The 16,322-nt window shown below is 49.9% G+C and overlaps 4 protein-coding genes across 4 annotated transcripts; 3 read left to right on the forward strand and 1 right to left on the reverse strand.

The window, feature by feature from the left end:
• Positions 1-3,384: 3,384 nt before the first annotated feature.
• Positions 3,385-5,286, reverse strand: IUM83_04630 (uncharacterized protein; the record flags this gene model as incomplete). The annotated part of the gene is made up of 3 exons (XM_067928721.1): positions 3,385-3,464; positions 3,542-3,811; positions 3,906-5,286. The coding sequence occupies 3 exons, from the start codon at positions 5,284-5,286 to the stop codon at positions 3,385-3,387; spliced, it is 1,731 nt and encodes a 576-aa protein (XP_067796043.1).
• A 347-nt stretch (positions 5,287-5,633) lies between these two features.
• On the forward strand, positions 5,634-7,419 carry IUM83_04631 (Tetratricopeptide-like helical; the record flags this gene model as incomplete). The annotated part of the gene is made up of 4 exons (XM_067928722.1): positions 5,634-5,808; positions 5,886-6,608; positions 6,676-7,169; positions 7,240-7,419. The coding sequence occupies 4 exons, from the start codon at positions 5,634-5,636 to the stop codon at positions 7,417-7,419; spliced, it is 1,572 nt and encodes a 523-aa protein (XP_067796104.1).
• A 291-nt stretch (positions 7,420-7,710) lies between these two features.
• Positions 7,711-8,187, forward strand: IUM83_04632 (uncharacterized protein; the record flags this gene model as incomplete). The annotated part of the gene is made up of 1 exon (XM_067928723.1): positions 7,711-8,187. One exon carries the CDS (start codon positions 7,711-7,713, stop codon positions 8,185-8,187), a length of 477 nt encoding a protein of 158 aa, XP_067796045.1.
• Positions 8,188-9,139: 952 nt separating this feature from the next.
• IUM83_04633 (uncharacterized protein) lies at positions 9,140-14,606 on the forward strand (the record flags this gene model as incomplete). The annotated part of the gene is made up of 5 exons (XM_067928724.1): positions 9,140-9,149; positions 9,234-9,362; positions 14,107-14,157; positions 14,220-14,501; positions 14,566-14,606. The coding sequence occupies 5 exons, from the start codon at positions 9,140-9,142 to the stop codon at positions 14,604-14,606; spliced, it is 513 nt and encodes a 170-aa protein (XP_067796044.1).
• Between the last annotated feature and the right edge of the window lie 1,716 nt (positions 14,607-16,322).

Consider the following 16,322-nt stretch of genomic DNA (forward strand, 5'->3'; position numbering starts at 1 on the left):
CCGCAAACACGCACCAGACGGGGTTTTAACCCAAGCTACCGGAGGTGCTATTCACTTTCAGTTTTATCTCAAATTCCAGCGGGGAAAATGCGAAACAAAAAAGATGTCTGGAGTAGACTGCTTGCTGAATAGGACAGAGTGTTGTAGCACTGTACATGTATTCTCTGTACTAAGTTTTTGTGGGTCGTCCCAAAACGATCGCATTCGCGAGCCTGTTCTCTAATACTTCGAAGTACCGTACATGTAACTGTACGTGCAGCTGTCCGGTGAACATGATTAGTACAATGAACGTACGGTAATATTCGTCCAGCAGCTCAGGCCAAGGACACTTGCCATCAGCGAAGTTCACTGCGAACCGTATGCATGGATATGTACCCGTATTGTACTCCACGTGAATGTAAGTTTCATTTACGTTAGCACGAACACGTTTGTCGCCCAGTTTATTATGTAAGTAACCCGCATAATATGCGAGTTGAACTGTAGATTCGTAGCAGTTCGACGAGCACTTCGAAGTGCGGCACGAAGGAGGGATGATACAGATCGAGTGCGCCACGCACTGCGTCCGCGCGCCAGTCGCTCATTGTCCAATTCGACCAGCATCCAACAAAAGCCACGTTCGAATCGCCATGAAGCTCTTCCACGCCCTGCTCGTCGCTGCCATTTTGTGCATGACGCAAGTCCTCGTCAGAGCAGAAAAAAACGTTGTCGAGACTGGCCCCGGTATTCTTCCGGCCCCGCGCAAGGACTGGGATTCACACCCCGATTGCAGGGGCGGCAAGTACAATCGTGATTGCCATCACTTGAGACAATGAGCTGCGTCTAAGAGTACGCGACGGCAGCACATATTCTTTTTGAAAATAAGTACATGCGCCTCGTCTGATTTTTTTCCACCTGTGCCAACAGCCACAGATTCATGCGAGACGAGCGCTTCCTTTCCGTTTTGCGAGCGAGGACTTGGTAATTTCAGAGATTGCCGACCGCAGGCGATATGTTCGCAAGTCCCTGGGCTGTTCACACTGAGAATGCAACGTCCTAAAATTGGCCTACTTCGTGTGGACTAGGTCACAAAAAGCTCGTCACTATCGATTCATACACGCGAAAGCAGGCCCCTGCAAATACGGATCTGACTCACGGCAGTTATTCTAGGCTTACCTCGACAAGTTGCGGTCATTAAGTCAGAAAACCATGACGTTAATAACACTGCTGCATCATTCACAAGCGTTTGACCTGAGCTATGGGTGTACCCAACGCGCAAAGGACAGCTTTTACTTCCCGCGCAAGTTGAGAAGTTGCCACTGTGCACGTGAAATACTCAGTTAACTTTCAAGAATTGCGATAGCGTAGTAAGATGCCTTTACTCCCCTGCATTAGAAGATACTCCCCTGCACTAGAAGATTGCCTAACGCTTGGTTATACTGAATCTATTAACTACATTGCAATAATACGTTTATGCTATGCATATAGATAGGGCTGTTCGGTGGCAGCCTTCAACATGGCTAAAACAGTAGCTAGGGGTGATCGACAGTGGAGTTTACTTGGTAAATGGGCTTAAAGTGTCATGCTTTCGTGAAATTATGGAAGTCGCTCCAGGTGGAGCTGCATGGTCGATACTCTGGTGAACGCGTGCTCGCTCTGGAGCGATACATACGAGAGAGGAATTTGTTTCGTGTGGTCATTGTGCTGCTAGCTACTCCAGTTCCCTGCTTGATAGTGACATTGTTATTTGATCTCCTGCCTCTATCAAACCCGTCGATGGGCATCAAGGAGAATAAATCGTTCATTTTACGAGAGTACTACGCCTACCTGGTTATAACGTTCCTCGCATTAAGCCAGTTCCGAGCAGGGGTTCGTGTCCTCCCGTACCCCATGACGCTCGTTTTCCGGGATACGATCTTGATTTCTGCCTTAGCTATTGGAATTTTCTATGGTCTTGTTCTTCTCATCGGCTTCCCACTGCCATTCACGACGTTGACAATCGTGCCGTCCTGGGCAGCGTTGACTGTTCTCTTTATGGTTTATCAGTGGGCGCGAAAAGCACGAGAGACACCCGGAGCTGGCAGAATGCTGTTTAGCATGTTCAGACTGTGGCTGTGCGATTTCTCTTTGGTCTTCATCTACCCGCCATACTTCCACGTTCCACGACGTTAGCGAGCAAGGAGCAAATGTTGTTCACTGCGCTCCTACCAGTTATCAAGTTGCTGATGCGGAATCTCTTTTCGCGCGCGGTAAATCATCTCGGCGACGAAATTCCCGAGCTAGTCGTGTTCAACGCCGATGTCTTCGGCTCGTTATTCGTATCCTATTGCATGTAAAGTGCACCCTCGTTCTGGACGACACTGGAGGTGATGGCTGCCGATGTCGTGATGATGGGGCTAGCGCTCCGTGATATTGAAAAAACACGCGTAGGTTTAGGAGACCTGGAAAGTCACGTTAACGAGGAAGGTCCGAAGTCCAACTACCACCGATCCATAAATTTAATTGAGGCGTACTATCGGCGGCTTACCACCATCCAGCGTGCAAGCACTTTAATTCGGCAGAATCTTATGACTGCAGTCACACATATATCTCCGTTTCTTGAACTCAAACCCCTACCATCGAACCAACGTCAAGCCCGAGAAGGACCGAAGACGGCGCAAATTGATTATAACAAAACGCAGCAAATTGCGGTTTCAACTACGAAGACCACTTCGGACGTGCGTATCGTATCATTACGAGTGGCAAAAAATCTACCCGATCGAAATCGCGTTTAACCTATCGTTAATATTCGCGAACCAACACGTGAGCTGAGAAACGAGGCTAATGAACAGGGCATCTCAAAGAAAACTCGGTACCTTCGGAAGGTACGACGGATACTCTACATGGCAGAGTTCCTACTTCTTATTAATTACGTCGAAGTAATTATCCCACTCGACTTCTGTAAGTGTTTGCTTCGAATTTACTGTGTTTGCCATGGTCAAACTAACGTGAAATGCAAATTGGACAGCAATATACTTGATCGCCACGTTTTATCTACCGAATCGAGAATATTACGCTGTTTATAACGGCATGGACCAAAACCAACTCATTCATACACTGAACAACGTGTTGATCTACTTTTTTCTACAACTGCTATCACTGCTGCTGCTGGTTTTCACGCTGAAACACATGATGGGTCTTTCCCCCATCCAACAGATCGCATTTGTACTGGAAAGGCAAGTGGCATGGGTGCAGATGAGTTTGATATTCTGGCTTTTCTACGATGTACAAGGCTCGCTACAGCATCTCGGTCAGTAACGTTAGCGTTGTGGCTGTGCAGCAAGAGTTGATCTAATCGGTCGACCGAACAGAACACGATTTGGCCGAAAATCGTAAACCGGCAGAAAAGATGTGATACCGAATGCACCCTTACAATGCCGACCCGCTTCCGTGTGAAGTTGATCCCGGTTCTTGCGATAACCACGCGAATCGGAAGCTGTAGTCATAGCCTATTCAGCACAGTTGCACACAATACTTAGACGTCCCGCTTTTGCATCCCTCGAAATGTAGTACATCTACACCCTACCCAAGTGACGCAGCGAACTCTGAACATTGTAGAATAGCCAGAAGATGAGGCTGATTTGCACATAGTCGACTTGCTTTTCCAGTACAAAGGCAATTTGCTGGATTGGTGACAGACCCAGCATGCGTTTAAGCATAAAGACCAAGAGCATCAGCGACACGAACTGTAGCAAACAGTAAAACACCACATTGTTAAGTGTTTGGATGAGTTGGCTCTGGTTGATTCCATCGTAGATCGCATAGTAGTCTCGGTTGGGAAGGTGATAGGTGGCAACTAGATAAATTGCTTCGGGAATAAAGCAACAAATTCACCCAGTTAGAAATATGTCCGCATTGGTTACCAATGAAAAGTACTACTATATACGTACAGAACACGAGCGGGATGATCACTTCAACGTAGTTTAGGAGTAGTAGAAACTCTGCCATGTAGAGCAGTCGACGCACTTTACGCGTGTATTTGAGTCGATCCTGGGCACTGAGGGTGCGACTTTCAGTGGTGCGGATGTCCTCTTTCACTTCTTTTACAACTCCTTTGATTTCTGAAGACTTCGCGATAGGGTAGATGCGGACACCTTCTCCAAATGTTTTGCAAATGTCCTTGGCCACTATTGCGATGGATGTTTTGAATGCGTTCTTCACTTTAGGCGTAACAAATTTGGGCCCTTCTCGCTCTTGATCTGCGTCTAATAACGCTTGCTTGAGCTCAAGCAATTGTGATGAGCGCGAGGCATCGGCTTGTGAGTGTGACTCCCTCTCGAGGAGTATGCTCGCTCGCTCGAGGGTGGTTGGCATGCGACCGCCAAGGCTGATGTAACCCGCCGCACCGTGGTGGCTACTCCACATGTAGCTGTCATCAACCTTTTTCTCGAGTTCTCCCAGCCCCTTGCGCGCTTTCTCAATATCGCGCAGCGACAGGCCCATGAGGCAGATATCTACCACCATAAGCTCCATCGTTGCCCAGAACGAAGGCGAACTTTGCATACAATACGCCACAAAAAGCGACCCAAAGACGTCAGCATTGAAAATCACGAGCCCAGGCGTCTCGTCGCCGAGATGCCCAACAGCCCGAGCGAACAGGTTCCTCATGAAGAGTTTAATTACGGGCAGCAATAGCGTAAAAGCCATCTGAGCCTCATTTGTCAGCGACTTGAAGACATAGAAGTACGGCGGGTAGATGAAGGCCAGCAAGAAGTCGCATATCCACAACTTGACCATGTCGATGAGCATCGCCACCGCCTTCGGTTTTACTAAGAGCTCCTTCACCCATTGAACCCCCATCGGAATAACAGTCAGCGTCAGCCATGCGGGAACGAGGAAGATTGTCGTGAACGGCACAGGAAACCCAATCCACAAGATGACTCCGTAGAGAATTGCAACCGTCACCGCCGACACAAGGAGCGTGTCGCGGACGACCTTTTCGGTAGGGTACGACAGCACCGTCCGCACCCCCGTTCGGAACTGGTGGATGGCGAGGAACGTCATCACCACGAAACAGTAGTACTCCCGCACCAAGAAGAGTTTGTTGGCTTCGATCCCGTCCGACGGATTCGTGAGCGGCACGAAATCGATGAGCAGCGTGACCACGAGACACGGCACCGGAATCCCGACGACAACTGCTAAGGCTCGCACCGAACTGGTTTCGTGGATGTACTTGGCCAGGTCGATGACCCTCCCGGCCGAGTAGGTGCCTCGCAGTTCCACCTGCGTGGCTTCCCATACTTCAAGCAGCGACGAGCGCTTGCGAACCATTTTACCTCGACCGGTGAGAAGAGAAGTGATGAACCAACGACTGACGGTCCAAAGTTGGCTGACCAGCTCGACTGCTATTCGTGTTCGTGGCGGTAGAAGTCCGTCTGATCTCTCACGAACAAGCGAGCAGACCAAAAAAATATTTTTGTTTCCCCGAGTTTCGCCACGACACGAGTGCAATCCCGTGAAACGTCTGCAATGTAGACCTCGTGCCCTATTATTACTTACCGTAATATTCCCAACAACTAAACGTAATATTCCCAACAAAGCAGCGCGTTCAAATCGCGGGTTTATGTTTAAGTGCTAGATTTTAAACGTGCTTAAAGCGAAAAGCGCTTCACCAACCGATGGACCGGAAGCGGCAGCGCACGACCAGCGGCGACGCGGCGGCGGCATCCGCTGCGCTTGCCAAGCGGCCCGCCCTCGCCAACGACGCAGCAGCTAGTGCCGACGGCGCCGCGGTGGACGCCGAGCTGGCCAGCATCAACGAGCTGCTGCAGCAGGAGGAGACGTCCCAGAAGCGTGCGTCACTGTGTTTCAGCTATCTATACGTTTAAACGCCATGTTTTAACACCCATTATGCTTTTACACCCGACCAGAGACCTGGCAGATCGGCAAGCGCGTCAAGAAGCTGCTGGAGAGCCACGAGGCGCTGGCGGTGCCCAAGCAGCTGGACGCCTACTTCCTCTGGGGCACGGCGCTGGCGCGGCTGGCCTCGCTGAACGAGGACGCGACGCTGGCCGCCGCCGCGGCCGACAAGTTCCAGCACCTGTTGCAGCTGAGCCGGGCGGACGCGGCCGACGTCGACGCGGCGCTGGGGCCCGTGGGCTTCTCGCTCTGGGGCTCGTCGCTGCTCGTCGTGGCCACGGAGACGCGCAGCCGAGAGGCGCTGGACCAGGCGCTGAGCAAGTTCCAGCGCGCCGTGCAGGTGGACGGCGGCTCCACGTTCGAGACGCGCTTCCAGCTGGCCAAGGCGCTCAAGGAGGCGGGAGACCTGCTGGCCTTTCTGGAGGAGGAGGAGCAGGCCAAGCAGCAGTACTACGACAGGGCGCTGCAGGTGTGCCACACGCTGGAGGAGATTTACAGGGCCGAGTCGGAAAAGCAGCCACAGGAGGCAGATCAGGTGGAGGAGAGGGAGACTACTGGGACAGGTGACGGGGAAGAAGAGGAGGACGAGGACGAGGAGGAAGACGACGACAAGGTCACGGCCGAGGACTTTGCAGAGGCCAAACTGTTGGAGGCGGTGCTGCAAGGACTGCTGGAGGATGCTGCCAGTGGTGAAGATTTCCACCGCACCGTGACGCTGTACAAAGAGGCTATTGGTAAGTTGAGCGAGGCGTTGTCCGGTGGGTCTCTGGAACTGACGGTTGTGTTTTTTTTTCTTTGTAGAGCTGAACTCGGACAGCGCGGAGGCGCTGATGGAGATGACCAACTACCTCGCTGCCAGGTGCTTGGCGAGGGATAGCTTGGGTGCGAAGCCAACGGCTGAAGAGTGGACCAAGCTGTTCGATGACTTGGAAGGCCAGTACAAACGCTTGCTGACCGAGGCTGGCTTCGACCTCAAGGAGTGCCATGAGATCTGCCATCGGAAAGACACTCACGACCAGGAGGAGCCTGAAGAGGAGGAGATTGACGAGCGGGTGCCGCATTTGCTCAACGCGCTGGGCAAGGGTCTTGCGGCGTTTGTGCGTTCATTCCCTCGGCTAGGAGAAGAAGAGGGCGCAACGAGCAAGAAACATAAGCAAAAGCGAAAGAAAGCGACGGGAAGCGCCCGCTTCAGGCATGCTGTAGAGGTACTTCGTTCTGCTCACCATTTCCACGACAAGCTCGGCGGATACCACCTCGCGTGTTTGTATGCATCTCCTCCGTTTGAGGATGAAGAGGTAAGCTTGCTCGGCTTGTATCGCGCAATAATTTCACGCAGACTAATGCAAAGATTGACCTTGTCTACAGCAATGTCGGACATGGCTCGAAACTGCGGACAGCTATGGCTCATTGGAGGACGAGTTTGACATCCAGGAGTTTACCACGATGCACGATAAGGCATGGTTCAAGCGCTTGGCCCAGCCTCCCGAACAGATAGACGAAGTCAATGGTGAAGACCACGCCAACGACGAGGAAGACGATGATTAGTGGTAATAGAGTGCGCCGCGGGATTCGTCGACTTCAGAATCAAAATCTTAGCACCATCACATGTGCATTTTTGACTACTACTCTGTAAAGTGCTTGAGAGGAGGATCAGGAAAAGATCCCGCCTCAGTAGCTGTACGTCCAAGGAGTTTTAAATTTTTGAGTTTCAGGCGAACGCACTTTCCGGCTGGTGGGCATTCAAGAACTTGTTTGTGAGCTCATTGTCAGTGTGTACTCGCTTCTCGTGCAGTTAGCTCGTTCCGATTGAACGTACTGCCGACAGCAAGATCCAGCATGAGCTGGCAGGACGGCACTAGCGAGGAGGACGGGTACGAGTGGATTTGCAGCTTCTTGAGCGGCTACGACGGCGACCTGGTCGAGTTCGAGCTGGACGAGGACGGACAGCATTTCTTCGACAACATGAGCCCTCTTCTTGCCCAGCTAACTTCGTATCATGGCGACGGCTGCAGATCACATCTGCAGATAACCCCATTCGTATTGAGCGTCGTGTCGGAGCAGCGAGGCACGCTGTCAGGAGCAGGGACTCCGCCGTCGTGTTCACACTGCGTAAAGATGGAGGAAGATCAATCTGCGTTGGACGTGGTTGTGCTCCGATCTCGAAGCTTTCGCCGCGCAGTGACCACCCCTCGCATCCGAAGCCGAAGCCGCCGCCACTCGGACTTTGCTGTAACACAAGATGAAGCCTACATTCAGAGAGGTGAGAAGGCAAGCACGAGTTCACGCCAACAGATCAACCGTCGTCTCTTCTAGCAACACCGCCGGCTGCTTTCCCTTGATCTCGTTGAGATCAGCCTGGTTCTAATTCACACCAAGACCAACCACAGATGAGTATCCAAGTGTCGTAAAGAATGAAGCGAAATAGCTGACCCGCGAAAGCAGTGTCTAGTGTCTAGCTGTGATAACAGTACCAACGCAGGCATAGGAATCAGAAGAATATAAAATCGTAGCGTAAGCAACACTCTTCAATTCAGCAGCGTGCTTTACTAAAATTTACCTCAGCGTGCTGAACTACCGTACTCGTGTCTCTATCCTGAAAACACACTAATCCATGATAGGATTTATTCTTATCTAAGAACTTAGATAGAATGTCCCCTGTCAGTCCTTCGCAAACGTCACGCTCGTTCATGCTTTCTTTCGAAACCTCTCTAGAAGTCAAGCGCCGATCCTGAAGAAACAAAACGAAATGCACACTCCGCACTTGACCACTCCGCACTTGACCGAGCTCTGGGAGGCCACCCAAGTCGAGCTACAGGAGGTACTCTAGTAGGCGCGTCCTCGAACTGGCAAGGTATTCGCGAGAAACCAGTTATCTTCGAGCCTTCGCTGTCGTTTTTGCAAGTCCATTCCCCTGTTTGCTCGTGACGTTTCTTATTGACGCTATCCCACTCGCAGATCCGTCGAAGGGTCTTGCAGCCAACAAAGCACTGTTAGTCCGGGAATTTTTGTGTGTATTACTGACGACCTGCATCATTATCCACCAGTTTCGCAAAGGAGTCCGATATGTTCTTCCGTATCCTATGAAGCGGGTTGTGAGGGATTCTTTGGTGGTGTCGGCGCTGACAATAGCTGTTCTATATGAACTCGCGCGGCTCATAGGATTTCCCGTCCCATTCGGTTCCTTGGTTATTTTCCCCGTCTGGTCCACGATGACTCTAACAGCCATGGCAATTCAATGGATAAATCATATTCGAGAAAACCCGCGATGCTCTACGGTATGGGAAAATTGATGTTGTGCGACGCATTACTGATCTTCATTTATCCACCATATTACCATATTTTCACAACGTTATCCGCAGAAGCTCAGACGGCCTTCACGATACTACTCCCATTGATCAAGCTGCTCATGCGCAATCTTTTCGCTCGAGCGGCTCGTCATCTAGGCGACGAGACGCCCGAGCTAGTGATCTTCAATGCAGACGCTTTTGGTTCATTGTTTGTTTCGTACTGCATGCAGAGTTCGCCATCGATTTGGTCGACAATCGCGATTACTAGTGCGGATGTAGTTTTGATTGGATTGTCGATACGGGATATCTTGCATTGTCGCGTAGGGCTAGCGGAATTAGAGGACCAAATTGAAAATGGGTCCGTGTGGAATTATTACCATGAAACCATTGGGTATAAGTTACTAGGTGGTCGCAAACCAACCACTGTAGAACGGGCGGGCATAATACTGGAGCTATGGGATACGAAGGACGCTAAAGCTACTACGCTCCGAACGGCATAAGTTCTCCCGTTAGACCCCAGTCAGCAACGACCAAGACCAAGTGCTTGCGATCTAGCCCGTATAGAAAGTAGTGGAGCTGCCAAAACTTCCAGTAGAGTCGTTGCACTCTTCTCGTACATTGCGTGTACGTCGACGGCATGGATGGGCGGAAGTAGTATTTTTCCAGAAGAAGCAGACCACACACAAACTCAGCGACAGTCTTCAAGCGTCGAGATCAGCAAAACATATATGCACAAGGTGCGGCGGCTGTTGTATATGACGGAATTTCTCCTTCTACTGAAGTACATCGAGGTTGTCATTCCTTAAATTTTTGGTACGTTCTGGACCATAAACGATTTTTTTTATTGACTATGTATTTACACTGACCGCTTTCTCTTTACTACTACTACAAGCAATCTATCTTATCGTAACATACCATCTACCGAACCGCGAGTATTATGCCGTTTTCCACGACATGAACGAAAGTCAGCTGTACGAAACACTAAAGGGGCTGCTCGTCTACTGGTTCCTTCGGCTTCTTTCACTACTGTGTTTGAATAAGCTACTGCGGCGTATCCTGGGGCTGTCCCCCATCCGTGTTCTAGCGTTCGTCTTGGAGAATCAGATTGATTTTGTGCAGATGCATCTGATCTACTGGCTGTCCTACAATGCGCAATGTTCGCTGGATCATTTTGGTACATCTGGCTTATGTTTCATGGATTGTACGTACATCTATCCATTGACAACAATTTGTTTTGGGGTGCACTGTTTGTTTGTCTACAGAATACGATTACACATTTCAATTTGCGTGGCTATCATCACAACATACATAGCTCAACTTGATCTAGCCTCGAACTCTATAAGATAGCTACGGCGAGTTGAGGTCAAGCAAGTAATTACAATGCGCAAGAAGGTACGGTTCAAGCGCTTGGCCCAGCCTCCCGAGCAAATAGTCGAAATCGATGGTCAAGAGTGCACCGCTGGATTCGTCGACTGCAATATCAAAAGCATTCATCGAGTAGATGCCCGCTGGCTTCAGTGGAATTGCTCCCGGAAGTGCTTTCTCGTGGCTGTCCTCCCGAGGTGTTTGGATTCTTGAGTTCAGGCGAACACACTGTTCGGCTGGAAGAACTTGTTTTGTGGCGTCGAGTACACTGCAGAAATTCTCCCGGCAGCGCGTACTCGCTGATCGCGCAGGTGGCTCAAAGGTACGGCTGACTTCGTGGCAAATTGAGCATCAGCTGGCTGGACGCGAACGAGGAAGTCGGGTACGATTGAATCTGCTTCCTGAGCTACTACTTGTCACTTCCAGCGCGTACGGTTTGTGTTAAAGATGAATTATCCTTCATCAGTCCGGTCATGGGGGTCAAATGATTTTTCACGTCGCGTTCGGCTCCTTCCACAGCGTGCATCGTCGCGCAGCGACCATCCCTCGCAACTGCAGCCGAAGCCTCAAACACCGGAATCTGCTGCACGACAATATGAAACCTCCACTCGGGGCAATTCGGAGATCCACTCCGGTTCAAGTTCGTGCCTGAAGACCAACCGCCATCTCTCCTAGCAGCAGTACCGTCGACTGACATAACTCGATCTCTTTGAGACCAGCCTAGTTTAATTCGACCAAGACGAGTTACCAAAGTGTAAAGTGCCGTAAAGAGGGAAGTGTAGCAGCCAGAGGTCCGCCAATACAGTATGATATTGAATTGGATCCACCGGCTGCCACTAATAAAAACAGCAATTTTAAGCTAAACAATAATAAAAATTGCCGCAATTTATATTGTATTGGTACAGAAATGGTACAACTTATATCACTTTACAGAGGGATATAGCAGTTGAGATCGCAATTTTCAAGAGAGTAGGCTTAATCTAATGGTGCTAGCTGGGAGTTGAACGGCGTCATCAACAGGTTCAGGGAACCCCAGGCGCAAAACTGTCCTGATCCCGTCACAATTAAGATTAAACTGTTGATCGGCGATAGAGGTGCTGGTAGTGGTGTCAAATGAGCAGCTCAAACGGGGAATTTATGGGCTGATCGCACGCACACGTGAAAATAAATATCGTTCCGGAGGCGCATGGCTGTGTAGATGCGCCATAGAAGGATCTCACCAAAATGGCGCCATTCGTCATGGACATCGCGGTCGTACGGGAAGATCAGCAGCTCCCACCCCAGGGAGCATCGAAAATCTGGAGCCCATGGTTCTGTCACAACACCTGGACGGGCTCACAATCGAAGAAGCAATACGTAGCAGCCTCTATAGCCCGGCAGCCAGGGCGCACACAGTGTTGCGCCAGCGGTGATACTGCACTCAAGTGACCCTGGCCTATAGACTGGAGGTTTATTGGCTAGACTTTCGGTATTTGCCAGTGGGGGCACTTTTTACAAATTTATTGCCAATAATTGGGTCAATTTTATATTGTATTGAGGTCAGTGTAGGCCAGTAATAAAAATATATATATTGAAAAAACTGATTATTTATTGTATTGCACTATTTTTTTCCGACCTCTGGTAGCAGCTATTAACCAGCAGGAGCTACCACGAACGAATTCAACCATCCCCATCTCTGCTGGCAAAACGTAAAGGTGCTTATCTTGATTTGGGTTTGTTGCGATTATCGCCATTACCTGCGCTGCGCTGTATTCTCGCCTACTACGAGGCCCTGCGGTAGCTACTAATACACAATTCACACCAGCCCCGGGAAATCGGACTTGGGAGGGGGTTAACATGCAAATATAAATCGAGTTCGGGTACGAGGTCCAGTGTGTAGACCAGGATCGATCGGTTTCTTGTAGTTTGCAAAGCCTGAAGGTACCATCACTGCGCTTGGAGTATTCTTGTCCAGGTTGACTTAGCTCATGGGGGGGGGGGGGGGGGGGGTCAGAGAACCTCTATTTTTGTTTAAGAATTAACTATAGAATCCTGGAATTTCTGCAGGCTTTGCCTAATTGATGCGTTGTCAGGTGGCCATCTTGGGCTAGATTAGGTTGACTTAGGTCAGGTGACCTTCGCTAAAAATGCAAGGATAGCCGCGGTAGCTGGTCCCAATTAGTCCGCTCAAACAAAGAAGCCAACCTCACCCATTACGTCTTCAAAGGTGCTATAAATCCTTTTGTGGAGGTTAGACACCATCGAGTTAGCCGAGAGCAAATGCAACCTCAGCAATTGGCCAAACTGTGGGAGGCCACCCAAGTTGAGCTGCAAGGCAGATACTCCAACAAGCGCGTGCTCGAATTGGCAAGGTACACGCGTCAAACCAGTTTGCTTGGTGCCTTGGCTGTCGCTCTCGCAAGCTCCTTGCCGTGCCTGCTCATGGAGTTTCTTATCGACGCCATACCACTTGCAGACCCGTCCGAAGGCGTTGCGGCCAACAAAATGTTTTTCGTTCGAGAGTTTTTGTGTATTGTGATGACGACAGGCATGATTATCCACCAGTTCCGCAGAGGTACTCAAACTCTGCTTCCGTACGCTTTCAAGCCGTTCGTAAGAGATTCTATTGTGGTGTCGGCTTTGACTATCGGACTGCTCTACGAGCTCGCCCACATTGTCGGATTTCCGATTCCATTCATGGCTTTAGTTATTCTTCCTGGGTGGTCAGTGATGGTACTTTCTGCGATGGCAATTCAGTGGATAAGGCACATTCGAGAAAACCTTGCAGCCAAAGCGATGCTGGCTGGGATGACCAAATTAATGTTATGTGACGTATTACTGATCTTGATTTACCCTCCTTACTATTACATATTCAAGACACTACCAGAAAAATCTCAGACGGCCTTCACGGTACTGCTCCCAGTGATCAAACTGCTCATGCGGAACCTTTTCGCTCGTGCTGTTCGCCATCTTGGCGATGAGACGCCCGAAGTAGTGATTTTCAATGCGGATGTGTTCGGGTCACTATTTGTTGCGTACTGCATGCAGAGTTCGCCATCGATTTGGTCGACTATCGTGATTATTAGTGCCGACGTGGTTTTGATTGCGTTGTCGTTGCGCGACATCTTGCATTGTCGCGAAGGTCTAGAGAATTTAGAGGATCGAATCGATAGTGGATCTGTGTGGGGCCTTTGTCGTGATACTGTGGGATACAAACTATTAGGTGGTCGTAAACCAACCACTTTGGAGCGCGCGAGCATTCTATTGGAGCGCGCGGAGCCGTACGGATTCCAGAATTCGCGGTCCACAGATTCCCGAGCTGCTAGAATTCTACCATTAGATTCTAGCCATGAACGACCTGGACACCGCGCTGGGGTCCGCGGGAGTATAGATAGGATGATGACCGGTGCTGTTGCGTCCAAGGATGGTAGTAGAGACCTTGCTGTATTCTCATTCATTTCGCGCACATCGACGGCATGGATGAGTGCGAATACTGTTTACCCAGAAGAAACTGACAATACGCTTGTTGTAAGACGGCCATCACACACGCAGATCAGTAAGAAATATGTGCTTAAGGTGCGGCGGCTGTTGTACATGGCAGAATTTCTCCTTCTATTGAACTACATTGAGGTCGTGATCCCGCAAATCTTTGGTACGTTCACGAATGGTGATGATATATTAAAATGGTATTTACTCTAACATCACTACTGTTAGCGATTTATCTAATCGTAACATACCACCTCCCGAACCGGGAATACTACTCCGTTTTCTACAACATGAACGAAAGCCAGCTATATGCAACACTAAAGAACCTGCTCGTCTACTGGTTTCTCCAATTGCTCTCGCTACTGGGATTAGATATGCTGCTACGGCGTATGCTCGGTCTGTCCCCAGTTCGAGTTCTAGCTTTTGTGCTTGAGAGACAAGTTGACTATGTGCAGATTTATCTGACTTACTGGTTGTGTTACAATGCTCATTGTACGCTTAAACACATAGGTAGCCATGCGTTCATGTGTTGCATAACTTTGCAAGTCCTGAGCTAATTATTGTGTGTTGATAGGATATGATTATTCATTCCATTTTTCGTGGCTGTCAAATTGAACCGGCGCTTGGTACGACATGGCTGCAAACAAAAGGAAGTCAATATTGACGCCAGCAAATCTGCTTCAATTCACAAAAGTCATGGCGCTAACTCGCAGTTCGTAAGAACTTGCCGCTCCAGGCGAGTTTGTCATCGATCGACGGCACACAAGTTGCACCTTCTAGCCATGTTTGTAATTGTTCTACGAATTCGGGGATTTGCTAAAAACGCCAGATCCAGACGCGGACGCCTCGGTGCTTGTTGGCGGAGAACAAGAGCTGCACTTCGTGTCGGCGAAACCCAATTCAGTACATACTTTACAGAGAGCGTTTGGCGAGGCGCATCCAGGACTAGAAGCTGAACTTTGATGCGCGGCCGATTCATTGTGCTCAAGCTGACGGCGATTGAGACGTTGTAGCCGACTGTCAACGCTGCGAGAGCTGTAGGTGCCAGAGTGAGGGGAGGTTATCTCCCGACTTGAAGCCATCCTTTGCGATAGCAATGGGATGCGTGGAGGCGGTGGGGCCAACGGTCACCACGTACTAGAATCATACGATGTTTTCACACAGCAAGTCGATACACAGATGTACATTAAAGTAAGTCTCAAAATGATATTGAGCGATTATTAGCAAATTGTGTTGACTGGTCAATCAGTACGATGATGGCTCGTTTCATGATGGCTGTAAATCATGTGAAATGAAGTAAGCCTACTCTGCGTTATCGCGCAAGAATATCACCCAAGCTAACGCAAAAATTGACCCTGTCTGCAGTAATGTCGGATCTGCGTCGATAGCTGTGGCTCTTTGGAGCACAAGTCTGACATTCAGAAGTTCCCCGCGATGCACGATATGGCATGGATCAAGCACTTGGCCCAACCTCCCGAGCAAATAGTCGAAATCGATGGTCAAGAGTGCACCGCTGGATTCGTCGACTGCAATACCAAAAGCATTCATCGAGTAGATGTCCGCTGGCTTCAGTGGAATTGCTCCCGGAAGTGCTTTCTCGTGGCTGTCCTCCCGAGGTGTTTGGATTCTTGAGTTCAGGCGAACACACTGTTCGACTGGAAGAACTTGTTTGTGGCGTTGAGTACACTGCAGAAATTCTCCCGGCAGCGCGTACTCGCTGATCGCGCAGGTGGCTCAAAGGTACGGCTGACTTCGTGGCAAGATTCAGGGGGATATGTTGTGGACTAGTCTTCTGTGCATTTTAAACTTGTCACTTGCAAAATACAATTTCGAATAGTTACTCTACCCAGGGCAGAAGCACCAACGACCGCCTAAGGCGGGTCCTACCGGGTGAGGCCTTAAACAGACCATTTGCAACCGTAGCGAAGCGGACGTCTGCAATGGTTGGCGCGTAGGCTGGAGGAGTTGCATTATTCGAGCAGGATGCACACCGGATCGTAGCTGAGGTCGGGCGCTCTGCCGTCGACCTGAGTGGGTTCCCGTCATCGCGCCGTTCGCTGGTGTTACCGAAGTACAATTAACACTGTTGGCTAGTCGGGTAGGAATTGTTGCCAGTGGCTAGATTACATGTGCATGTGACTAGTATTTTAAAAACTCCACCCAAGATTCAGTATGAGCTGACAAGACGACACGTGCGAGAAGGACGGGTGTGACTGGATTTACAGCTTCTTGAGCCACTACGACGGAGACTTGGACGAGTTGGAGCGGGACGGCGACGGACAGCGCTTCATCGAGAACATGAGTCCTCTTCTAGCCCAGCGGGTACCGGGA

This window comes from Phytophthora cinnamomi (assembly GCF_018691715.1).
Source record: "Phytophthora cinnamomi strain GKB4 chromosome Unknown Contig17, whole genome shotgun sequence".
Taxonomy (NCBI): domain Eukaryota; phylum Oomycota; class Peronosporomycetes; order Peronosporales; family Peronosporaceae; genus Phytophthora; species Phytophthora cinnamomi.